The sequence below is a fragment of the Pristis pectinata genome, chromosome 11, assembly GCF_009764475.1.
Source record: "Pristis pectinata isolate sPriPec2 chromosome 11, sPriPec2.1.pri, whole genome shotgun sequence".
Lineage (NCBI taxonomy): Eukaryota > Metazoa > Chordata > Chondrichthyes > Rhinopristiformes > Pristidae > Pristis > Pristis pectinata.
The window spans coordinates 87,663,197-87,689,277 of NC_067415.1; the positions used below are offsets into that span (position 1 = coordinate 87,663,197).

The window sequence follows — 26,081 nt, forward strand, 5'->3', positions numbered from 1 at the left end:
TGTTGACCACATGCTTGGATCATTCTGTAATCTGTCAGTGGAGTCAGGATAAGCCCTTGAGGTTAGTGCCCAGTGTGTCTGCTGTTTAATGTTTCCAGAAGACCACATCAGAGAAGGTTTGGATGAAGTTGGTAGCAGGACCTCTGGAGCAGTGGGCTGACTGCCAGGAGCTGGCTTCACAGCAGAACTACTATCACCACAGTTTCACCACCCTCTGTAACAAGAAACAGGAGCCCCTCTCCCCTGCTTGAACCTGACACACTGGGCCACATTATCCCACCACTTACTGATGAGTTGTGGTCTCTGTACCACTCAGTGTCCTTGCTGCCAGCTGAATTCAGGCTGTCTCCATGCTTGGGGGAATTCACGTAACCTGATATTAGCATTAAGGTCACCCTCTCCCCTCTAAACGAGCCTGTTATTCAACTTGGTGAAGCCTATTGCAGAGCTTGGAGTGGCTCTGCTTCAGCACCTGTTGTAAGTGGAAGACCATCCATACCAGTAACTGTCTGGTGTCCATCCCACTCCATGTGAACACATTTGAGCAAAGTATTAAATGACCCCTAAAATCAGCAGCCTGAAATGTTTGCTTTTGTTTGTCTCCACAGACGCTGCCTGATTTGCTGAGCATTTCCAGCATTTTCTGTTTTTATTTCAGATTTCCAGAATTTTGTTTGAATGATACCTGCCTGTTCATTTTATGGTTTATTTAAACCGTTATTTCAACCATGGTCAACTGCTCAGCAGGTTGAGGGATGTCTGTCCTGGGAGATAGAAATTCTGCATGGAAAATGTGACCACTCTAATATTTGGCAGATCACTTGACCTACGTGTAACCTTTTTTGAAGAACTGATTACACTTTGGGGATGAAATAATTTTACAGGTTGTTTTGGTTTTATTCTAAAACTGTTGCAACCTTCCACATGGAGCTTTGGTAAGTTTTGTGTGTGAAATCGATGTTGAAAACTACAGTTCATCCCCACCTGTACTTGCTAATGGGCTAAACTGTGTTTTAATGCATCCTAGACTGACACAAGGGCTATCAGTATGGCAGGGGTCGGCAAGGGAACTTTGCCAGTGAGGGTTAGCAGCTTGGTGATTGTAGATCCACACACGTCCACACTGTAATACCTGTCCATATATGGATTGGACAATCTGGCCCATTACATCCACTCCCTTTTTACCCAGTTATTGTGTTGTCTGTGGCTCAGTGAGTATGATTTTCTCTTGGGGCAGATGGTTTAGGTTCAAGCTGATTGAGACTTGAGCACTTGACACTCCTAGTGAATCCTTCAGCTCACCCTGTTCATACCAACATTGACTACCCAGCTATACTAATCTATGGAGACACGAGACTGCAGATGCTGGAATCTGGAGCAACAAACAACCTGCTGGAAGACCTCGGCGGGCCGAGCAGCATCTGTGGGAGGAAAGGAATTGTCGACGTTTTGGGGTTCTGATGCAGAGATTTGACCCAAAATGTTGATAATTGCTTCCCTCCCACAGGTGCTGCCCGACTCACTGAGTTCTTCCAGCAGATTAGAACCATAGAACAATACAACACAATGCAGGCCCTTCGGCCCACCATGTTGTGCCGACCTTCAAACCACTCCTAAGACTATCTAACCCCTTCCTCCCACATATGCCTCTGTCTTAAATTCCTCCATATGCTTATCTAACAATCTCTTGAACTTGACCAACGTATCAGCCTCCACCACCACCCCAGGCAGATTGTTTATACTAATCCCATGTAGCAGCTTTCTATGTCTTGACAATTCAGAGGGTCATCTAGATACTTGAATATTGAGGGTACCTACCCCCTTGGGCAGTGAGCTCCAGATTTACCATCTTCATATCCCTCTAAACTTGCCCTTTACGCCAAACCTCTGCACCTTAGTTTTAAACACCACTGTGATGAGGAACTGTTTGCTTCTATCTGTGCTCCTCCCTAATTTTGTATACCTTAGGTGCTCCAAGATAAACAAAACCAGCCCATGCAGTCTCATAACTGAAACACTCCATCCCAGACAACTTCGTGGTGAATCTCCTCTGCACCCTCTCCCAAGCTTCCACATCCTTTCTATAAACTACACACAGTACTCCATGTGGCCTAACCAATATCTTATAAAGTTGTACCATAACCATAGCATGAGGTATGCTTTCTACACCACTTCAGTCCTGCATAGTTGAATAACATAACAGGAGGAGTTGGAGGTCCTACCTGACTCCTTGTGGCACTGCTTGGAAGAAGAGCCCTGGCATTGACCACTGCTCTGACCGCTGCTTATCCCTTTCTCAATATTGCTTTTAAAAAAAAAAACAAATATTTGGTTACTATTATGTTGCTGTTTGTGGGAGCTTCCATAAATTGGCTGCCATTACAGGAGACTACATTGCTTCACTGGTTTGCTCTAAGGTGAGGAAAGGTGCTATAGAAATCCAAGTCCATCATCAGGTGTTGTGGTTGCCCATGGATAGGGAAACTTGGGAAAGGATCTCAAACTTGCCTGAAGCTAAAATGGCAAAAATATGAACGGAATATGATCTGACATACAGCATAACTAATTTAAACCCGGGGGTCTTTTGGACTCTGTCACTCATGGGCAACCATCTAGCCAAGAAAGGGAACAGGTCTAGTCACTGGCACAGTCCTCTTTGGGTGAATAGTTAGGGCTTGTTCTTGGCAATTTGAAAATAGTCATACTTGGTGTGAAGTTGAATTGAATTGTGACTCAGGAACTCAGCTGGATATTCTGTACCCAGTGAGCTGTGTCCAGGTGACAAAAATGCTCCCTTCACACACACATGGTCACAGGAACTGCATGATTCAAGAAGGTGGAACAATATGAGTTTTGGTAATGAGCCAGGTTTTCTGGATTCGTGGATGGCTCTCTCAATCTGATTTTTACTAAATGGTCAAATGTATCCAACAGTTTTCCTGTCACCTTGGAGGGGAATTGGCAGTTAACAGTGTAGTATAATTTCCCTCCAGCAGACCTGGCAATAGAAACTAAAGGGCCAAGGTGACTTAAAGGTCAAAATAGGTGTTATAGTTGGTGTGATACTGACAATAACCATCAGTATATGGGTGGACTGGAAGATGGCTACACCCAGCTGCACATGAACTGACGTGTATGTGCACACAAATGGAGGTGCAAGCACTTGCACACAAGGGGGCAAGCACAATTTGCACTTGCTTGCACACCATTTTGCAGACGTGTTCAGCACCAACTAAAGCATGAAAGCACCAGTCACCATCCATTGGACTGTAAATGTGCAGTTAACTGACAAACATTCTTGCATTCACTGATGCACAGATGGTCAGACTAATATATTCTTATGCACATGGATATGAGTTATGAAAGATGTGCATACAATTATACACAAAAATGAGCACCTTTACAGGTGTGTAGTCTGAAGGTGTGCATGCAACCCCATCACTACTGTAATATCATATCTTGTGTTGTCTGTTGTTTGCATGTACTGATTCGGTTTGCTGGTGCCCTGAGATAGGGATCTCAACTTCTAAACTGTGTTGCAGTGAATCGTAAAGAATCTGCACCTCAGGTTTTTCTACCAGAAGAGGAGAAAATGATTGTAGAAGAAACCAACAGCAACGGGCAAACTGTCATCGAAGAAAAGTAAGAGAGATCCATCGGGGTTCAATATCCTGTGCTTTGCAGTGTGTGAATTATCTAACCCAAGTTGATAAGCAGTGGGTAGTCAAGCCCAGCAGGACAAGGAGTGGGTTGTGCACAATAGCAATGTTTAAGAGGCATGTAGACAAACATGAATAGGCAGGGAATGGAGGGATGTGGACCATGTGCAGGCAGATGGGGTTAGTTAGATCAGTACAGACATGGTGTGCCGAAGGGCCTGTTCCTATGCTGTACTGTTCTGTCCTATTTCTGGTGGTCAGGTGGGGAAGTAGAGTTGGGATAGGGAATTGAATTACGGAGTAGCCTTGGGATGAAATGGCTGACACACCCCCTTTACCTGGGTCCATAATTACCCTGGCTAACAAAATACTGCTTTGATCTAAATCTGTGCCTCCATTTTGTCCTTTCCAAACAGGACCCTTGTGGACACAGTTTATGCATTAAAGGATGAGGTGATTGAACTGAAACAGGTACGTAAGTCACTGGTACTGAGCTTGGGAGACTTCTGGCTGAGATGTTGAGAATGTTTAATTCCCAGGGTGGGCCCTAGTAAGAGGAAGAAAGGTGAGGGAGGAGGCGGAGAGGGCAAGCCATGTCCATGTGCTCCTTGTTCTCATTCTGGGACAATTGTGAGGGTCCTGGGAGATAAAGCTCTTGTCACTGAGTGAGAAGAAAGTTGCAGAGCAGAATTCTGATTAGTTTATTGTCATGTGCAATGAAATTCCTTGCTTGTGTGAGGCTTACAGAGTGAACAGTGTACCTTGTAATAATTACAGCAATAAATACAGTGAGCACAAACAACAGTGGAGCAAACAGGTCGTGCAGAAGAAATGCTGAAGGGACAATAATAGAAGACGTAGAACTGAGGGTTCGAGAATATAGCATCACCACCAGGAAAAGGGTGTGAAGAGGTGTTTGGTTCAGGAGTTTAACAGCAGTGAAGAAGAAGCTGTTCTTGAGTCTGGATGTCCGGGCTTTCAAGCTCCTGTATCTTCTGGAAGGTAGCAAAGAGAAAAGGGAATGGCCAGGGTGGCAGACATCCTTGGCGATACTGTTAGCCTTCCTGAGGCAAGGCACCGTGAAGATGAAGATGCAGTCTTGGAATGTCACACTGCGGGAGGGGCAGTCCAGTGGGAGCGCTGCACTTTCAGTTAAGAGGATAAATTATGCGCGGCCTCCGTTTGCAATATACGCAATCTCTGCACTCCAGGACTACACTTCATTGACTGTAAGGTATGTTTCAGGCATTCTGAGTGATTCTCATTGGCAGTGCTGATCTTGGAGCAGTAGCTGCAGATTAAAGTGCACCCATGGATATTTCTCCCCACCCACGGATGTTTATTCAGTGGCATGGACCATCAGTGAACTAACCTTGTGGAAGAGTACAAAACATTGGTCAGGCCACACCTGTTCTGGTCACCACACTATAGGAAGGATGTGATTGCATTGCAGAAGGTGCAGAGATTCATCAGGATGTTACCTGGGATGGAGTGTTTCTGTTATGAGACATTGGACAGGCTAGGTTTGTCTTTCCCTGAGAGTATGTAAAATTATGACAGATAGGGTGGATAGTAAAAAATCTTCCTCCCATGGTGGGGGTGTCTAAGATAAGAAGGTATAGGTTTAAAGTAAGAAGTAAGGAGGGTTAGAGGGGGAATTTTTCACACCTCAGGTGTTTGGAGCCTGGAATGCACTTCCTGAGGAGGTGGTGAGGCAGAGAGACTCACAACATTTAAGAAGCTTCAACCACATATTGCCAAGGTAGAGAAAGCCACGGACATTAATGGGATTAGTGTAGATGGATGCAGTGGGAGGCATGGTCGTGGTGGGTCCTAGAGCCTGTCTCTGCTGTACAACTCCGACTGAGTGTGTTTCCTGCAAAACTTCTGTTCCATGCCTAAACATAGTCTGATTAATTTTTCATCTGAATCTGTGGTCTAGGAAAGCAAGAAGATGTGGTGTTCTTTGGAAGAGGAACAGAGAGCTCGCAAGGAACTGGAGAAGCTCATTAGAAAAGTTCTAAAGAATAAGAATGATTTCTCTTGGGATGAAACCAACTTGTAATCAGCGTATAGTGCATGGAAATGGTCATACCTACCTGGGAACAGTTCCTTGTAATCAGCAATCAAACACTTGACCAGTTCCTCTGTCATTGGCCTATCCAGTGTTTCATTGCAGACATTGACTGGAGCATTTTAATAACTTAAACATTTGCTGTGTCGTTAGTAGACTGGAGATTGCCTTGTGGAAGTTTCAAGGCTTTGGGTGTTTTGAGGATGAACCTTTTGCCTCTAATCACGTTGTGTGATTCGTGTTCCCAGCAGAGGACCTGGCTTTCTACCTGATTTATTTTGTCCTTTGAGGCTGCTGCCTGCAGTCACTCGGAATCCAGACCTGGGACAAGAACCTTCAATGGAAACCAATCTGCAGGAGTGTGTCTGCTGGATCACTATCACTGACTGGAAGTTGGGTCTTGACTGAAAGTGGTGTGCCATTTAACAACTGACATTTCACTGGAACTTCAAGCCTGGAATTGTGGGCTGACATCAGGGTGGCTGTGTTTTGCTTATAGTTTCCTTTTCCATCCTCAGCTCGGTAATTGTGCAGAGTTCAACTGGAAATTACTTCTGGTATTTGGTAGTAGTAGACTCCATGTAGGTCAGTGTCGGAAGTGAGCTGTTATGTCATGGTGCTTGTGTTGTGTTGACAGAAGTACAAACCCAGCTTTTTATTTCATGTTTAATTTCAGAGCTGCCTAACTCTGGGTCTGTAATCATGCTTTCTCATGGAATGTTCTGGGAGTTGTGCTCTTGCAAGGAGCTTCCCTGGAAGGAGAGAGTGATCAGGGAGCACTTGGCTCTCCCAACAAATGAGGTTCTGCCTCGGATGTTCTATGAAATCTGCTCCCTACATTCCAAGTTTTATCGAGCCATGCTCACCGGTTCACACTACAATAGTCTTTAAAATGTCCCATTTACTGGCTGTTGCTGTTACTGTAACTGGGTGATAATCTACACTAAGACCTAACAGGAAAAATAAAGGTGGTTTTCAATTTTCTTCCTATGTTGTTTTGGCTACTTGAGACCCCTCGAGTGACAGAGTTCCATGAACCAGCATTAAAGCTGCTGGTTCTGTAGTACCACGGATGTGGATCATACTCCTCACCCACTGGGAGACTACAGTAGGAGAACGTGGGAGAATTCGCATGATTCATACCCCCTTCGTTTTACTTCAGGACCACTGTCCCACTCTGGTCTCCAGTACCGTGTGCAGATTTCAGTTCAGAGTGTGGTTCCTTGAGGCATTTCTGGACATTGTCTGCTGACCCAGTCTGACATACCTAGTCATAGTGTTCCCAGTGCTTTCCCCACCACAATTTGACACAAGGTTCAGCAACTTGCAATCACAAGGTAGCTGTTGACTTTACCAGTAGCTCCAGTCTGGACACCACCACTTGGCCCCAGAAGGTGGTGGGATTGGTGGGGGTCACTCCTCTCTCTCGACCTGCCGTCCTACCCACATTGTCCAAGATTGGAGGTGGATTCGTGAGAGCACCTGTCAAAATTTATTTGAAACTTTTGCCGCAATTTACCCCTCTTCAGTGTTCATACCCAACCAGGTGAAGTAGATGGCCTGAGGTGTTCATTTCATAAAACAGTACAGCACAGTAAAGGCCCTTCGGCCCACAATGTTGTGCTAACCTTTAAACGTCGCCTAAGACTAATCCCTTCCTCCCACATATCCCTCTATTTTACTTGCTCAAGAAGGTGCTCCTCACAGCTGAGCAACTACCAACTATTGAAAGGTTCCAAAATCCACCTGATAAATCATTCCAAAATAAAAGTTTTAATATTCCAGCCAGAAATCCAAATTCCATGTCCTTGTTCAGTGGCTGACCCTGGGATGGGTCTGAGTGAATGTTCATTGTTCCTGCGAACATCAGCTATTCCAAATCTTAGTAATTTAATCCAACCCCCTTAAAGTGTACAGAGTTGAGAATCGTAGTCTGTTTCCTGCCCTGCTGTGTATGGGTCATTATTGCTGTGTTTTCTGGCTGAATAAACCACCGTGTCTTCCTATAAAACTGAGGTTCAGTAAACCACAGGTGCTGGCCGCAGCGTTTTCCCCATTTTCACTTAGTTTTGAGTTCACTCATCTGGACTGGGGTGAATAGTTATTATTGGGTTAAACAGGCAACATCTGTGCAGAGAGCACAGAGTGACCCTTTGTCACTGGGTCGGGCGTTTTCCCCTCTGCCATCAGATTTCTGAACGGCCCATGAACACTACCTCGTTATTCCTCTTTTGCACTATTTATTTATTTTTGTAACTTATAGTAATTTTTACGTCTTTGTCTTGCACTGTACCGCTGCCACAAAACAACACATTTCATGACATTTGTCAGTGATAATAAACCTGATTCTGATTGTGATTCTGGTTTAGTTCAAAGTTAACTTAGTGACAGTAGAGTTTAATCTGTGGCCAGGTTGTAGAGTGTTATTCAACTCAGTACATGTGGAAGAAAGCTATTGCTGCATTTAGCTACTGTAAGGTGATGTTTCAGTGGTTGGGGGGGGGGGGGTGGGGGGGAAGGTGGGGGTGCTATCTGAGGGGATTTCATGTGGAGTTCTGTTTAAGACACCTAGCCAGTCACCACCTATGGGTCCCAAGGCTGGAGTATTCAGTAACTGATAGTAAAGGAGTTGATGCTACAGTCCCACATAAAGTGATCTTCACTAGTGGGAGAAAGCACGATAGAACTCGAGTTCACTCCGGTTTCAGTTTAGTGATTTACAAAGCAGTGTGTTCATTGCTGACAGAAATCTGAGGTGTTGAGATTCTGATTCACTGCACTGGTCTGCTTCAGGCTGAATCCTGAATCAAGTCGCCTGTTAATGGCACCAAAATACTCCAGCAGAAATGGAAATAGAAGTCACAAGACCAAAATGAATGTCTCAGGAAGAATCAAAGTAGGGGAGCGGTGTACACTTGGTTCTGGTAGGTTAGTGTAGTAGAGAAATAGTCCTGCAGATTAAAATGAGTTACTACAAAATAAGTTCCCAAACTGCACAAAACATGCAGAAGTTTGTATTTCTACAGCAACGCACAAACAATGGCACACTTTAGAGATGCACGCAAGGTCATAATGTAAAGATCACAGCTGTGACCTTGCACAGGTAGATCCCACAGACAGAAATGAGATACCAACCTAGTCTGTTTTGGTGGTTGGTCAAGTGTTGGACGATGGACATGGGCGAAAACTTTATTTGAGTGTCATGGGATTGTTTAGAACAAAAAATTGCTTTTAGGTGTCTGGTTAGCAAATAATAAATCGTAGTAAACAAGTTGCCTGCCATTCTCCCAGTTAATTAGATACCAGCTAAAACTGGTCACTGAGTTTACTCTGACATAACTGAAAACCTCTCGTAACTGGCAATGTAAATCTGGGTTATGTAGACAATATAGACAATAGACAATAGAAGCAGAAGTAGACCATTCGGCCCTTCGAGCCTGCACCACCATTTTGAGATCATGGCTGATCCTCAACAATCAATATCCTGTTCCTGCCTTGTCCCCATATCTCTTGATTCCCCTATCTATAAGAAACCTATCTAGCTCCTTCTTGAAAATGCCCAGAGAATTGGCCTCCACTGCCCTCTGAGGCAGTGTGTTCCACAAATTCACAACCCTCTGGGAGAAGAAGTTTTTCCTCACCTCTGTCCTAAATGGCCTAGCCCTTATTCTTAAATCATGCCCCCTGGTCCTGGACTTCCCCAACATCTGGAACATATTTCCTGTCTCTATCTTGTCCAATCCCTTGATAATCCTGTATGTTTCAATCAGATCCCCTCTCAATCTTCTCAATTCCAGCGTGTACAATCCCAGTATCTCCAACCTCTCAGCATAAGACAGTCCCGACATCCCCAGAATTAACCTCGTAAACCTACGCTGCACGCCCTCTATAGCCAGGATATCCTTCCTTAACCCTGGAGACCAAAACTGTACACAATACTCCAGGAGTGGTCTCACCAGGGCCCTGTACAAATGCAAAAGAATCTCTTTGCTTTTGTACTCAATTCCCCTTGTAATACAGGCCAACATTCCATTAGCCTTCATCACTGCCTGCTGCACTTGCTCATTCACTTTCAGTGACTGATGAACAAGGACTCCTAGATCCCTTTGTATTTCCCCCTTACCTAACTCCACACCATTCAGATAATCCGCCTTCCTGTTCCTGCTCCCAAAGTGGATAACCTCACACTTATCCACATTAAACTTCATCTGCCAAGTATCTGCCCACTTACCCAACCTATCCAAATCACCTTGAATTCTCCTAACTTCCTTTACCCATGTCGCACTGCCACCCAACTTTGTATCATCAGCAAACTTGCTAATGTTATTCACAATGCCTTCATCTAAATCATCAACATAGATCGTAAACAGCTGCAGTCCCAGCACCGAGCCCTGTGGCACCCCACTAGTCACGGCCTGCCATTCTGAGAAACATCCATTCCCCCCTACCCTTTGTTTCCTATCTGCCAACCAGTTTTCTATCCATGTTAATACCCGCCCCCCAATTCCATGAGCCCTAATTTTACCCACCAATCTCCTGTGCGGCACTTTATCAAATGCCTTCTGAAAGTCGAGGTATACAACATCCACTGAATCTCCCTCGTCTATTTTCCTGGTTACATCCTCAAAAAAAAACTCCAGTAGATTAGTCAAGCATGATTTGCCCTTGGTAAATCCATGTTGACTCGACCCAATCCTATCATTGCTATCCAAATATGCCGCTATTTCAGCCTTAATAATGGACTCTAGCATCTTCCCCACCACAGATGTTAGGCTAACTGGACCATAGTTCCCCGTTTTCTCCCTCCCTCCTTTCTTAAAAAGTGGGATAACATTAGCCATTCTCTAATCCTCAGGAACTGACCCCGAATCTAAGGAACATCGGAAAATGATCACCAATGCATCCACAATTTCTAGAGCCACCTCCTTTAGTACCCTGGGATGCAGACCATCTGGACCTGGGGATTTGTCAGTCTTCAGCCCCATTAGCCTACTCATCACCATTTCTTTCCTAATGTCAATCCACTTCAGTTCCTCTGTCACCCTCTGCCTTTTGTCCATCCTTACCTCTGGGAGATTTCTTACGTCTTCCCCCGTGAAGACAGATCCAATGTACTTATTAAATTCGACTGCCATCTCCCTGTTTCCCGTACTAATTTCACCCGATTCGGTCTTCAAGGGCCCAACATTGTTCCTAACTAACTTTTTTCCCTTCACATACCTAAAAAAGCTTTTGCTATCCTCCTTAATATTCCTGGCTAGCTTGCCTTCGTACCTCATTTTTTCTTCCCGAATTACCTTTTTAGTTAAATTCTGCTGCACCTTAAAAATTTCCCAATCTTCTATCTTCCCACTCAGCTTGGCCCTGCCATACTTCTTCCTTTTTAACACAATGCTATCTCTGACTTCCTTTGTCAGCCACGGTGGCCCCTTTCCCCTCTTTGAGTCTTTCCTTCCCTGGGGAATAAACTGATCCTGCACCTTGTGCATTATTCCCAAGAATACCTGCCATTGCTGTTCCACTGACAATTCTGCTAGGATGCCCGCCCAGTCAACTTTAGCCAGCTCCTCCCTCATGGCTCCATAGTCTCCTTTGTTCAACTGCAAAATTGACCCTTCTGATTTGCCCTTTTCCCTCTCCAATTGCAGTTCTACCCAAGGCACAGCGTGTCTACAAAAGGAGGACTTTGGTGAGACAAGGACAAAGGTACAACTTTATATTTAAAGAAAATAATACTTCACAATTAAAATAAACTTTATTTTTGGCTCAGTGAGTTAATTCGATGGTGTCTCTGGTTGGTGAAGTTATAGTTTTTTTTCCATTTCAGAGCATTTTCTCTAAATTTATGATCCATTGCATACATCTACCTAAAACATCTTGAAACTAGATTAGAGATGGAACAAGATTGTAATTAACCGTTTAACTTATTAATTAATGACAGGTAGAACAGGTGATGTTGCAGCTGCAGTATGATGGAGATCACTGAGGGTAGTCTTTTTCCCAGTGATGTAGAGGTTGTAACTTTAAGCTGACGGGGAAAGTTTTGTTACACCGAGCGTGGTGGGTGCCTGGAACAGGCTGCCAGGGTTGGTGGTGGAGGCAGACATGACAGTGGCATTTAAGAGGCATGTAGGCAGGGAATTGGGGGGCTGTGGACCATGTGCTGGCAGATGGAATTAGTTTAATTTGGCACAGACATTGTGGGCTGAAGGACCTGTTCCTGTGCTATGCTGCTTTATGTTGACTATGCGACCATTTCAGAAGAGAATGTCTGCAGCTGGAGGATCCTGTCAGAGTTGATGAGCTTGGAGCTTAAAATTTGGAAACTGCAATGTATTAAAGATGAGGGTGAGCACTGTTTGTGGGAAAATTAACTGAATCACAGTTACATCCCTCAGATTAAGTCAATGGGGACGAGTGAGTGTGACCATGAGTGAGGTGGTATTGGGATGCTGATTGTACGTTGGAAGATGCTCCTCCCTTGTCCAACAATTCTTGGAGCCTGTGAATACAAGCAAAGATTGCAGGAAGGTTAAGGAAACTGGTCACAGCAACATGATAAAGGGGCTAATCAAGATGGGGGTTATAGATGAGGCCAGCCAAGGTAGGGGGAGGCTGGGGCATGGGGGCGCCAGTTGATCTCTGCAGGGGAGATGATGAGTCCCAAAGGCTGTGGGCTCCTGATGCCACAGTTAAGGGTATCGCGTGGGGCTCCAGAGGAACTTTGGGTGGAGGAGAGAAAGGTGATGGTAAGGTGCAGTTGTTGTGGTCCATTGGGAACTAATGATGGCGATAGGACAATGGGGGATCTGTTGAGGATTGAGCAGTGGGTCCAAATTTAAAATCTGAGCCACAAAAGTAATAATTCTCTGGATTGAGTTAACATCTGGGAGTTAAACATGAAGCCCAAAGATTAAGAACACGATGATGTTGGAGGAACTCAGCAGGCCAGGCAGCATCCGTGGAGAAAGGCAGGCGGTCCACCTTTTGGGTCAGGACTCTTCAGTATCCTGAGGAAGGGTCCTGACCCAAAATGTTGACCACCTGCTTTTCTCCACAGATGCTGCTTGGCCTGCTGAGTTCCTCCAACATTGTGTTTTTCACCTAGATTCCAGCATCTGCAGTCCTTTGTTTCTCAAGCTCAAAGATTGGTGTGAGAGAAATGGGTTTCATTGGGGCAGATGGAAAGAGGGTGCTGTTGGACCGGGGCTGGTTTGACCTGAACTGAGCAGAGACCATTGAATAACTTGGGCTGTAGATAAGAGTTGGGGGCTGGATAGGGCTCAGATGAGGGAAACGTATGTAGGTAGAAGGGGAAGAACGAGGCAGTAGTACAGGGGTCTGTGAGAACAAAAAGATTAACCGCTTAATATGGGATCCTCACAGACAGAGAGGAGAAATTATATTGGGAAGTAAGGAAGTGGAGGAGAAAGTTAAGATATTTTATCTCAATCTTGGGAGAAGACTCAATAAAAGCTCCAAGAAATAATGGAGGACAATATGATTAGTTACAGGGGGTGGGGGGAGTCCAGGGTCAAGAGTGTTTGTAAATCAAAATAAGGAGAAATGAATGGGGCTAAAGGCCAAGGAACCCAATGACGTGATGATCTACCCCCTCCCCTTCATCCCACCCTCTCCCCAGGAGAATAGCGCATGCATCTCCTAAAGTTCCATAAATTCAGGAACATTTCTGACTGATTACAGAGCAGGAAATGCAACCGCACTACCTGAGGAGGGAGCTCAGACCATTTCGTTTGAGGTCAGTCCTGGGGAAAAGGCTAGAACCTGTTCTTATGGAAGCAGTAACAACACGATAATAAGATTGTACAGAGTTGATAGGGCTTCTGAAAGGGTAGTCGTGTTTGATAAATCTGTTAGTGTTGTGGGAGTGTACCACGGAATAGATGAGAAGGGACCTATGGAGGAGTTGTATTTGGACTTAAGGTGCCACGTGAAAGGTTTATAAACAAAGTGATCACACATGGGATTGTAGGGATTAAGGCATGGAAGTAGGACATCCTATTTGGTCCCTTGAGCCCACTGTGTCTTTCAGCAAGGACACCTTTAACCTCAGCGCCACTTTCCTGCACTAACTCAGTATCCCTTGTTTCCTCTGGAAGGATGTGGTGGCAATAGAGAGAGTGCAGAAGAGATTCACCAGGATGTTGCCTGGAGTGGAGGGCAGTAGTTGTAGGGGGAGATTGGAGAGTCTGGGTCTGCTCTCACTGCAACATAGGAAGCTGAGGGGTGACCTTATAGTGGTTTCATAAATTTATGTGAGGCAAAGATAGGGTAAATAGTGTATTTTTCCCAGGGCAGTGGGGTCTAGAAGTAGAGGGCACAAGTGCACAGGTTTAAGATGAGATTTGGGGGGTGGGGAGGAGGGGATTTAAAGGAGATCTGAGGGGCAAGGTTTTCCACACAGTGGTGGGTGTATGGGATGAGTTTTTAAGAGGATGTGTAAAGGCAGGAACAATTACAATGTTTAAAAGGCATTTGGACAGGTCCGTGGAAGTAGAGGGATATGAGCCTCATTGAGACAAACAGGATTACTGAGGAGAGAGATCGAGTCGGTATGAACAAGTTGGGCCAAAGGGCCTGTTTCTGTAGAGTACGACTCTAAATAACGGGGTTGGTGCAGGAGCGATAAGAACTTTCGTCACCTGTGTGGGATGTGAGAGTGTAGGAGCTGTGACGAAGACTCCGGTGACCCCAGTCTGCATTGGACTGGATCTGTCGTGACCTCCAGCCCCATAGAACCAGTGCTCACTTATCAGTCATCACTGATCAACACTAGGTGCCAAGGAGGAATTCTACTCTGACCCTGAGGAAACTGTGGCCTGACTCCCAGTGGGACCCAACTTTCTCTTGGATGCCCAATACTTAGGGTGCAAACCTTTGGGAAGGAGAGAACAGCAAGGAGGGAGCAGGGAATGCCAACTTCAGTAGAATTCTGCTCCTCATCCAAGAATCCCATATCCATCCCAAACTATTCCCATTGTCCCACTTTTTACCACAGTCCTGCAATAATCCCACACTAAGGCCCCTCACCTTTCTCCCTATAGTCTGGTAACAATCCCACACTGGGTGCCTTGGCAGGTGGAGACACAACCAGCGAAGGCAGGACAATCCTACCAGCAATGTTATGGATGCGATGGGAAGTGAGGACCTTGATACAATCGCTGTCACTTGAAGAGGTAGTGATGAGCAAAGTAGTGGGCCGAAAGGTAGACAAGTCCCCTGGTCCTGATGGGATGCATCCCAGGGTACTGAAAGAAATGGTGGAAGTTATTGTAGAGGCGTTTGTGATAATTTACCAAAATTCCTTGGACTTTGAGCAGGTCCCGGCAGATTAGAAGACAGTGATTGTCACGCCACTGTTTAAAAAAGGATGTAGGCAGAAGGCAGGTAACTGTAGGCCAGTTAGCTTAATGTCTGTAGTCGGGAAAATGTTTGAAGCTGTCATTAAGGAAGAAATAGTAAGACATCTGGATAGAAGTGGTTCCATCAGGCAGACACAGCATGGATTCAGGAAGGGCAGATCCTGTTCAACAAACTTACTGGAGTTCTTTGAGGATATAATGAACACAGTGGATAGAGGGGAACAGGTGGATGTTATATACTTGGATTTTCAGAAGGTGTTTGATGAGGTGCTGCATAAACTTATCTGTGAGATAAGGTTGGGGGTAATGTATTAGCATGGATAGGGTTAACCATTAGAAGGCAGAGAGTTGGGATAAATAGGTGTTTCTCTGGTTGGCAATCAGTGGTGAGCAGGGTGCCGCAGGGGTTGGTGTTGGGCCCCCAACTGTTCATGATATACATTAACGATTTGGAAGAGGGGAAGAGTGTAGCATATCTAAGTTTGCCGATGACACTAATTAGAGTGGAAAAGCAAATTGCGCAGAGGACGATGTTGGTAAATGAGAGGTATCCACTTTGGAAGAAAAATAGAAGATCAGATTATTATTTAAATGGTGACAGATTGCAGCATGCTGTTGTGCAGAGGGACTTGGAAGTACTTGTGCATGAATCTCAAAAGGTTGGTTTGCAGGTGCAACAGGTTATCAAGAAAGCAAATGGAATGTTGGCCTTCATTGCTGGAGGGATTGAGTTTAAGAGCAGGGACATTATGCTGCAACTGTACAGGGTACTGCTGAGGCTGCACCTGGAGTACTACATGCAGGTTTGGTCTCTACTTGAGGAAAGATATATTGGCTTTGGAGGCAGTGCAGAGAAGTTCACCATAGAACAATACAGGCCCTTCGGCCCACCATGTTGTGCTGACCTTTAAAACCACACCTAAGACTATTTAACCCCTTGCCCCCACATATCCCCCTATTTTAAATTCCTCCATATGCTTATCTAACAATCTCTTGAACTTGACCAACGTATCTGCCTCCACCACTACCCCAGGCAGTACATTCCATGACCCAGCCACTCTCTGGGTGAAAAACCTTCCTCTGATATCTCCCTTGAACTTCCCACCCATTATTTTAAAGCCATGCCCTCTTGTATTGAGCATTGGTGCCCTGGGAAAGAGGCGCTGGCTGTCTACTTTATCTTTTCCTCTTGATATTTTGTATACCTCTATCAAGTCTCCTCTCATCCTCCTCCTCTCCAAAGAGTAAAGCCTTAGCTCCCTTAGTCTCTCCTCATAAATCATACTCTCCAATGCAGGCAGCATCCTGGTAAATCTCCTCTGCACCCTTTCCAACGCTTCCACATCCTTCCTATAATGAGGCAACCAGAATTGGACACAACACTCCAAGTGTGGTCTAACCAGAGTTTTGTAAAGCTGCATCATTACCTTGCGGCTCTTAAACTCGATCCCACGACTTATGAAAGCCAACGTTCTGTAAGCTTTCTCAACTACCCTATCCACCTGTGAGGCAACTTTCAGGGATCTGTGGATATGAATCCCCAGATCCCTCTGCTCCTCCACACTACCCAGAATCCTGCCATTAACCTTGTACTCCACCTTGGAGTTTGTCCTTCCAAAGTGTACCACCTCACACTTCTCCGGATTGAACTCCATCTGCCACTTGTCAGCCCAGCTCTGCGTCCTATCAATATCCCTCTGTAAGCTTCGACAGCCCTCCACACTATCCACGACACCACCGACCTTTGTGTCATCTGCAAACTTGCTAACCCACCCTTCTACCCCCTCATCTAAGTCATTAATAAATATCACGAAAAGTAGAGGTCCCAGAACCGATCCTTGTGGGACACCACTTGTCACAGCCCTCCAATCTGAATGCACTCCCTCCACTACAACCCTCTGCTTTCTACAGGCAAGCCTATTCTGAACCCACACGGCCAAGCCTCCCTGGATCCCTTGCCCTCTGACCTGAAGAAGCCTACCATGTGGAACCTTGTCAAATGCCTTACTAAATCCATGTAGACCACATCTACTGCACTACCCACATCAATCTTCCTGGTCACCTCCTCAAAGAACCCTATCAGGCTTGAGACATGATCTTCCCTTCACAAAGCCATGCTGGCTGTCCCTAATCAGTCCATGATTCTCTAAATGCTCATAGATCCTATCTCTTAGAATCCTTTCCAACAGCTTGCCCACCACAGACGTAAGGCTCACTGATCTGTAATTCCCTGGACTATCCCTACTACCTTTTTTGAATAAGGGGACAACATTTGCCACCCTCAATCCTCCGGTACCATTCCCGTGGGCAACGAGGACACAAAGATCCTAGCCAATGGATCAGCAATCTCCTCCCTCGCTTCGCGGAGCAGCCTGGGGAATATTCCATCAGGTCCCGGCGACTTATCTGTCCTAATATTTCCTAACAACTCCAGCACATCCTCCCTCTTGATATCTATATGCTCCAGAACATTAAGCTTACCAGCACGGTCCTCGGCGTCATTAAGACCCCTCTCCTTGGTGAATACTGAAGAGAAGTATTCATTGAGAACCTCACCCACTTCCACAGCTTCCAGGCACATCTTCCCACCTTTGTCTCTAATCGGTCCTACCTTTACTCTCGTCATCCTTCTGCTCTTCATGTATGTGAAAAAAGCTTTGGGATTCTCCTTAACCCTACTTGCCAAAGCCTTTTCATGTCCCCTTCTTGCTCTTCTTAGCCCCCTCTTAAGTTCCCTCTTGCTACCCTATATTCCTTGTGAGCCCTATCTGATCCTTGCTGCTTACACCTTATGTATGCTGCTGCCTTATTCCTAATTAGTTGTTCCACCTCTCTTGTCACCCATGGTTCCTTCACCCTGCCATTCTTTCTCTGCCTCACTGGGACAAATTTATCCCTAACGTCCTGCAAGAGATCCCTGAACAACGACCACATCTGCATAGTGCATTTCCCTTCAAAAATGTCATCCCAATTTACACTCACAAGTTCTAGCCTTATAGCCTCATAATTTGCCCTTCCTCAATTAAATATCTTCCCGTCTTCTCTGCTCCTATCCTTGTCGATGAAAATGCTAAAGGTTAGGGAGTGGTGGTCACTGTCCCCCAAATGCTCACCCACTGAGAGATCTGTCACCTGACCCGGTTCATTACTGTGATGAGAAGTCTCATTGACCCTCAGTAAAGTCCTTATATTATTTTCAAAACTGGAACTGTACATGTAAGCAAACCCTTTGTTTAATAAATCCTCCCACATACAAGGCATGTGCTTGGCATGAAAAAATAAAAACCTCATCTGACCAAGGCTAATCTAAACCTGCCTTGGGTCTGTACCCAGCCTAACGATCACCATAAATATATCAAATTCAAAACGTGCTATTGATCAGGTTGAGGAAGAAATGCAAATATTGATCAATGGGGTGGACACATGGTAACATGATACAAATTATTCTAAGCTGAATAAAGTACTGAGCCAAGCCCGCACAATGTTCCAACCTAACTCCAAACATTTTATTGGAGGAGCCAACCTGAACCAGATGCATAAATCAGGTTCTGTCAGCTTAGATCATGTAACTCGACTCTACTTTGTACTTCATTCTGTTCTTGCCACCTGTGTCATCAAAAGCATTAAACAATAGTTGCAGGAATTTTGCATTCAGCAATTTAAAAACTTAACTGGGGCTAATTTCACTTGTAACATCACCCAGATCATCCAACTGTATTATGTTTTGCAACGTGTCTACTTCTCCATGAGTTTTAACAGCTCCAGAGACTTTTTCAAACATGCTTTGGCTGCTTTCAGTAGTTCTAGGCCAGGAGCCACGACTTGTTTGTCATCTTCTGACCAGTAAGTGTCCCGGTTTTCTCACAAGTATGATTCGTCATCTTCAAAAATGTCACTGAATGGATCTGCATTATCTGTGTGTTGAGCCCAAGGAAAGATAGGTTGATTCTGGAGATGAGGGGGTTAGCCTATGAGGAGAGAGTGAATCGCCTGGGACTATACTTGCTAGAATTCAGAAGAATAAGAGGGGTTTTTATAAAACATAGAGAATTATGAAAGGGATAAATAAGATAAGAGGCAGGAAGGTTGTTTCCACTGGTAGGTGAGAGGAGAAGGAGGGGACATAGCCTCAAGATTTGGGAGAATGGATTTAGGACGAAGATGAGGAGAAACTGTTTTTCCCAGAGTAGCGAATCTGTGGAATTCCCTGACCAGGGAAGCAGTAGATGTTATCTCATTAAATATATTTAAGACACAGATAGATTTTTGGATATTAGGGGAATTAAGTGCTATGGGGAAAAGGCAGGTGGGTGGATCTGAGTCCACGGCCAGATCAGCCATGACCTTATAAAATGGTGGAGCAGGCTCGAGGGGCTAGATGGCCAACTCCTGCTCCTATTTCTTATGTTCTTATGTAACCCGATTGTGTTTTGGGGGCAAAATCTCCAGCATGTTGCAATGGCACATTGGTGCCACCTGGTGGCACTGCTTCCTAAAGAATGAAAACTGCTGAGTCAATGGAGGCAGAGGTACTGAGGGAGTCCCACTGAGGGAGGGGCGGTACTGAGGGAGGGGCGGTACTGAGGGAGTCCCACTGAGGGAGGGGCGGTACTGAGGGAGTCCCACTGAGGGAGGGGCGGTACTGAGGGAGGGGCGGTACTGAGGGAGTCCCACTGAGGGAGGGGCGGTACTGAGGGAGGGGCGGTACTGAGGGAGTCCCACTGAGAGAAGGGCGGTACTGAGGGAGGGGCGGTACTGAGGGAGTGTCCCACTGAGGGAGGGGCGGTACTGAGGGAGTGTCCCACTGAGGGAGGGGCGGTACTGAGGGAGTGTCCCACTGAGGGAGGGGCGGTACTGAGGGAGTGTCCCACTGAGGGAGGGGCGGTACTGAGGGAGTGTCCCACTGAGGGAGGGGCGGTACTGAAGGAGGGGTGGTACTGAGGGAGTGCTGCAGTGTTAAGAGCAGGATTGGGGGTTAACTGTCAATTTTTTCAATGTTAGCACTCTTAAGAAAAATTCCTTGAAACTAAATCCTGACTTAGAACGTTTGTTGATGTGGATTGTAGTGGAGCCCGGTGAAGTGAGATGACAGGTATGTTCACACTGTGGTGTTGGTACCTGCTTCATGACCCAATGGCACAGACAGAAGTGGCTCAAGGAGTAGGTAGTGTAACCTCTCTGTCAGACCAGGCCACTGACTCTGTCTGGGGCGATGTGTTCAGGAAGCGAGCGTGTGCTGAACTGTGTAGAGGTGTGAGTCAGCTGGTGTGGCCAGGAAGTGGATGGTGTATTCAATACAAATTTAGGTTCCTTTTAGCTTGGTCTCAGGAAGGTTTAAAGTCTGATTGACAGATGAATGAGTTTGTGCTGAGCTCAGTCCTGTTACCTGCTGTGACAAGTGTGTTTGTGTCAGACTCTGAGGCAGGTTGGGGACCTCCCTCATCCCTTGCTAGATCATTTCTCCAGCTACACTACAGGGCGTGGGTTTCTTCTCTGTGGAGTTGGATTTTAAGGGAAAAGCCAGTATCTGTTTTCGAATTTGAGAGGAATTGTTTTTTAACCAATTCATTTGATGGAAGTTGTCGGATCTCATTCTAAGTTGTCACAGAGTGAATGTTGTCTCTGTGGTATCAGCTTTCCCTCTGAGTCACAAGGTGGGCAATGAGCTGTACCTCAGCCAGGTGGATTCTTGCCCTCAGTTGCAGCAGCAGATCGGTGGGAGACTGATATTTGCAGAGGGATGGTTCGGGATAGTCAGCACACAATGGAAACACCCAGAACAAAAGGACCAATCCAGACCTTAAAGAGTTAAGCTATCAGGACAGATTGTACGAATTGGGCCAGTATTCCCTTGCGTTTAGATCCCCCTTTACCATCTAATTGGGGGGGGGGGGGGCGGGGGTGGGGGGGCTGGTTAAGGGGTTTATCTGTGCCCCTCGTAATTCTATAAATCTATATAAAGTCACCCCTCAGCTTCCTACACCCACTGAGAACTAATCCCAGCCTATCCAATCTCTCCTGGTAACTACAACCCTCCATTCCAGGCAACATCCTGGTGAACCTCGTCTGCACTCTCTCTATTGTTACCACATCCTTCCTGTTGTGTGCTGACCAGAACTGTACACAGAGCTCCAAGTGCAGTCTAACCAATGTTTCGTACAGCTGCAACTTGACTTTCAAGCGCTTATACTCACTGCCTGGGCTTAAGAAGGCAAGCATGCCAAATTCCTTCTTCACTGCCCTGTCCACCAGTGTTGCCATTTTCAGGGAGCTATGGACTTGCGCCCCAAGGTTCCTCTGTACATTGACACTCATTAGGTCCCTGCCATTTACTCTGTTTGTCCTACCAAATTTGACCTCCTAAAGTGCGTTGCTTCACGCTTGTCTGGATGAAATTCCACCTGCCATTGCTTCACCCAACTTTCCAGCTGATCCATGTGCCTCTGTGTCCCTTCACAACCACCACTCTCTACTCCACCAATTTTTGTATCATCAGCAAACTTGTTGATCAGTCCGCCTACATTCTCATCCAAGACATATGTACATGTGACAAACTACAAAGGTCTCAGCACCAATCCCCAAGGTACACCACTGGTTGCAGACTTCCAGTCGGGAAAACACCCTTGCCCACCTCCCTCTGCCTCCTGTCACCAAGCCAATTTTGGCTCCAGTTTGCCAAAACACCTTGGATGTAATGTGTCTTAACCTTCTAGACCAGCCTACCATGTGGGATTTTATCAAAAGCCATGCTAAGATCCAAGTAAACCACATCTACCACACTGAATTCATCAATTTTCCCGGTTGCTTCCTTAAAATTCTCAATCAGATCGGTTGCTTCCTTAAAATTCTCAATCAGATTTGTGAAGCATGATCTCCCCTGCACAAAACCATGTCAACTTCTCCTAATCAGTCCTTGCCCTTCCAAGTGAACATAAATCCTGTCCCTTAGAATTTTTTCCAATAATTTCCCTACCATTGATGTAAGGTTCACTGGCCTGTGGTTTTTGAACCTGCCCTTTTTGAACAAGGGGACCATGTAGCTACCCTTGAGATTGTGGTACCTCACCCATGGCTAATGAAGATGCAAGTATCTCCATTTGAGCCCCAGCAATCTCCTTCCTTGCTTCCTTTAGCACCCCAGGATGGGGTGGATTTAGCCAAGGGCCTGTGTCTTTGGAGAGGCCTTTGGTTCAACATGTTTCATTATTGCTGACGTTTCAACCTTCCAGTCAACAGGGAACAATATTAAAGTCGGAGCATTAAATGACCAGATGGACAGGGGTGCTGGTGACACTGAGCTGCCTCCCCCTGCCTTTCACCTAGCTTAATATAAAATGGTGCCCGATGCCACGACACAATCCTGTGGTTGGGCCATAATCTGTAGCGCACTGTAAATCGCAGGAGGTTTGTTACATGGCAGGTTTTTGGCTGGGGAGCCAAATTCTTTGCAACAGCTTGTGTTTGGAATTTAATGAGCTGTTTAAATGTCACGTGACCTGCTGCTGTCCTGTTGTGGGTCATTTTCACTGGTTTTGTCAGTCTTTGCCGCTGACTAAGAGTCCGTTCTCTCTAGGTGGTGGTTCTGTTCAGAGTGTGGACATTGTTTGCGAAGATTCAAATGCCATGCTGGAACACTGTGCTTTTCTGAAGCCGCATTCACACCTCTGTCACCTTCCTCCAGCACTCAGACATCTCTTGTAGCTCTGATTGTTACAGATAAGGTTCTGATCAATTGACCATCTTGCAGGACTTGGTGCTGAGATTGCAGACCACACATCATGCCACCAGTGGTTTTAACCTAATTTAAAAAGTGCTTTCACCTAAACAAGTGGTGAAGATTAAGACCAAATTGCTGCTTTATTGAACTGTACGTCATTTATTCTGACTTCCTGCTAACAGGGCTGTTTGTCCGAACTGCAGGGGGTCCCAGTAGAAAGCCCTTGCACTTTCTTGGATACTTGTCACTCATGCATATTCTGGAGTCTATAATGAAGGGTGTAAGCATAGAACATCTAGAAAAGTCTAATAGGACTGAACAGAAAGAGCATGAATTTATTAGAGGAAACTCGTGTTGGACTGAGCTTTGAGGATGTGACTGCTGTAATAGATGAAAGGAACCGGTGGATGTGGTGTATTTGGATTTTTAGAAGGTTTTCAATAAGGTCCCATAAATTGGGCAACAAACTTACAGCAAGGAAATGGGAGTTGTGCTAGCTTAAACTGAGACAAAGCAAACATCCTTCTCAGGGAGACAGGCAGTGACTGGTGAGGTACGGAAGGATGGGTGCTGGGGCTTTTCGTGATGCATATCAGTAATTTGACTGTGGGAACCAAATATCATCTTTACAAGTTTGTTGAAGATGGCACCAGGTAGGTCGGAGGATGTAAAGTGGTGTTGACAGGAAATAGCACAGAGACAGGTCCTCCATCTCACTGGCCATCAAAGACCCAGTTACACTGATCCCAAGATATCCTTCCCACATTCCCATCAACTCCCCCAGATTCTCCCACTCAACCAACTCACTAGGAGCAATTTTTACAGTGGCCAATTAACACCAAACCATCTATCTCTGTGATATGGGGGGAAACTGGAGCACTCAAAGGATATGGGAGGAACCAGACAGACAGCAGCCAAGGTCAGGACTGAACCCAGGTCTCTGGTGCGTGAAGCAGTGGCTCTACCAGCTGTGCCTCTGTGTTGCCCCAGCAAGCGGTACCTCTGTAGAAGCACTAGTGACAAGATCTCTGAGTGTGCAAGAACATGGCAGGTGGAATGTAATGTACAACCTGTGAGGTGTCCACCGGCAGACAAAACAGAAAGGCAGTGTACTATTTAAATGGTGAGAGATTGGGAAATGTTGATGTTCAAGGGGACCTGGGGACCTTGTGCACAAGTCACTGGAGGCCAACATGCAGGTACAGCAAACCATTAGGAGGGCAAATGGTAAGTTAGCCTTCAGTATGAGGGTTTGAGTACCGATGTCTCAATGCTGTTACAGAGGACCCTAGTCAGACCTCACCTGGAGTATTGTGTATAAATTTGGCCTAAGAAAGTGTATACAGGTGATTCAATGTTACAGCTGTGTGAGTAATGGAAATTCACCCTTACAGAATTCACAAATCACTGCCCAGAAATTTAATAAAATTTGCTCTCTCAGATTTTGTATGCGAAAATAGTAAGTAAGTCAACACTTTTTTTCAACTCGTGTTTCTTGTTGCATGCACTGATGACACAATTTTGCATTATGGAAAATCATGAAGTGGCCCTTTCTCTGGGAACGCAGCCCTCCTGTAACATGGGGCCACCTGCATTTGTCACTGAGAGAGAGCAGCGAAGATTCACCAGACCTGTTCCAGGGTTGGTGGGTTTGCTGAGTGAGGAGAGACCGAGTTGACTGGGGTTGTATTCTCTGGAGCTTAGAAGGCAGGAGGAAATCTTATGGAAACTTGCAAGATTCCAACAAGGCACAGTGGATGCAGGAAGGGTATTTCCCCTGGCTGACAAGTGTAGAACTATGGGTCACTGTCTCAGAATAAGGATTTGGCCATTGGGGACTGAGATGAAGAGAAATTCCTTCTTTCAGAGGGTGGTGGATCTTTGGAATTCTATACCCTGGAGCGTTGTGGAGGCTCAGTCGTTGAGTGTATTCAAAACAGATGTGGGAGGGGTGGGGGGGTGGGATTTCAGGATATTTAAGGAATGATCGGATATGCAGAATGGTTGCAAACAACACAGAGGTAGAAGGTCAGCACAATCCTCCTGTGCTAGGGCAGGCTAAGGGGGTCAAATGCCCTCCCCTGCCCCTATTTCTTTCATTGTCTGCACAGTATGTCGGGTACAGGAAGATACTGCCACTGGATTATGGGAGGTGTCAGAGCCCAGGGAAGGTCACATCTGGAGATACACATCCGTTGCAGCAAAACAGAAATGTGGCCGTTGAGAGGGAATGGTGGCTCGGCAACTTCCATCTCTGCCTGCTTCTTTCTGACCAGAACCAGAGATGGGACAGCTCGGGACCTGGTTTGTGTGTTCAGTGTGGACAAGCGGCAAACTCTAAGCTCCATTAGTTTAAGAGAATCGTCCCTGAAAATGTTCACCTGGTAAAAACTGCAGAAGTAAATGTGATGATACACACACTGAATATTAATGTGGTAAAGCGTGGATTTGGGAGTGGCGTGGATTTGGGAAGATACCTGGTTTGGGGTGTATTTGAGGGTGGGTGTGTATTTAAAAGATTGACAATCAGGAAGCTGCTTCCAAGCTGACATCTCCTGTGTTTGACCCAACAACATTGGCTGCTCGCTCACTGCCGAGGGAAGGGCTTCACTCACAGCAGCTGAGGTCAGAGCCTTCTTTCTGCAGCTGAGGCACGTGCTGCTGATCAGCCCTGCTACAGTCCTCAGGAACACCGCAGGAGCCACAAATGGCCAACAGCAAGGCTGACAGTCCTGCTTTCACCCGTCTGAATCAACCTGAATCAGCTGGCTGCTGGGGAGGGACTCGTCCCTGAATGTGAGGGGAGTGGGGGTGAGAGAGTGTGAGTGGGGGAGGGGTGAAGAGTGGGTGGGTGGGGTGAGTGCAGAAAGCCACCTGAAAGGGAAGGCAGTTTGAGGGGTGAGTGGCCTCTGCCCCCTATCCCCTCCCCTCCCCTCCCCTCCCCTCTGCCCCCTATCCCCTCCCCTCCCCTCTGCCCCCTATCCCCTCCCCTCCCCTAAGGTACCGTCCTCTGACAATACAGCTGACCCGTCCCTGTTAAACAGTCTCATCTCTGTGCCCCACCCTTTCTGCTGGGACCTCAGCCTTGTAAACCACCCCCTTGCCTCCCAACCCCCGCCGAGTGCAGTCAGAGCCGCCCCATTTATTTGTGTTTTTGATGCAGGTAATGCAGCAGCCTGTTTGTTCACAAACACCACTAACACATGTGATTGGCTGAAGTCGCAGCTCCCTCAGTACCACCCCTCCCT

The 26,081-nt window shown here is 46.1% G+C and overlaps 1 protein-coding gene across 1 annotated transcript in view; it reads left to right on the top strand.

Moving 5' to 3' along the window:
* LOC127575777 (rho guanine nucleotide exchange factor 7-like) overlaps window positions 1–6,717 on the top strand; it is a 73,598-nt gene extending 66,881 nt beyond the window's left edge. Inside the window, 3 exon segments of the mRNA XM_052025857.1 lie at window positions 3,543–3,642; window positions 4,076–4,130; window positions 5,602–6,717. Coding sequence (XP_051881817.1) covers window positions 3,543–3,642; window positions 4,076–4,130; window positions 5,602–5,724 — 278 coding nt within the window. The 3' untranslated portion in view covers window positions 5,725–6,717.
* The last annotated feature ends 19,364 nt before the right edge of the window (window positions 6,718–26,081 follow it).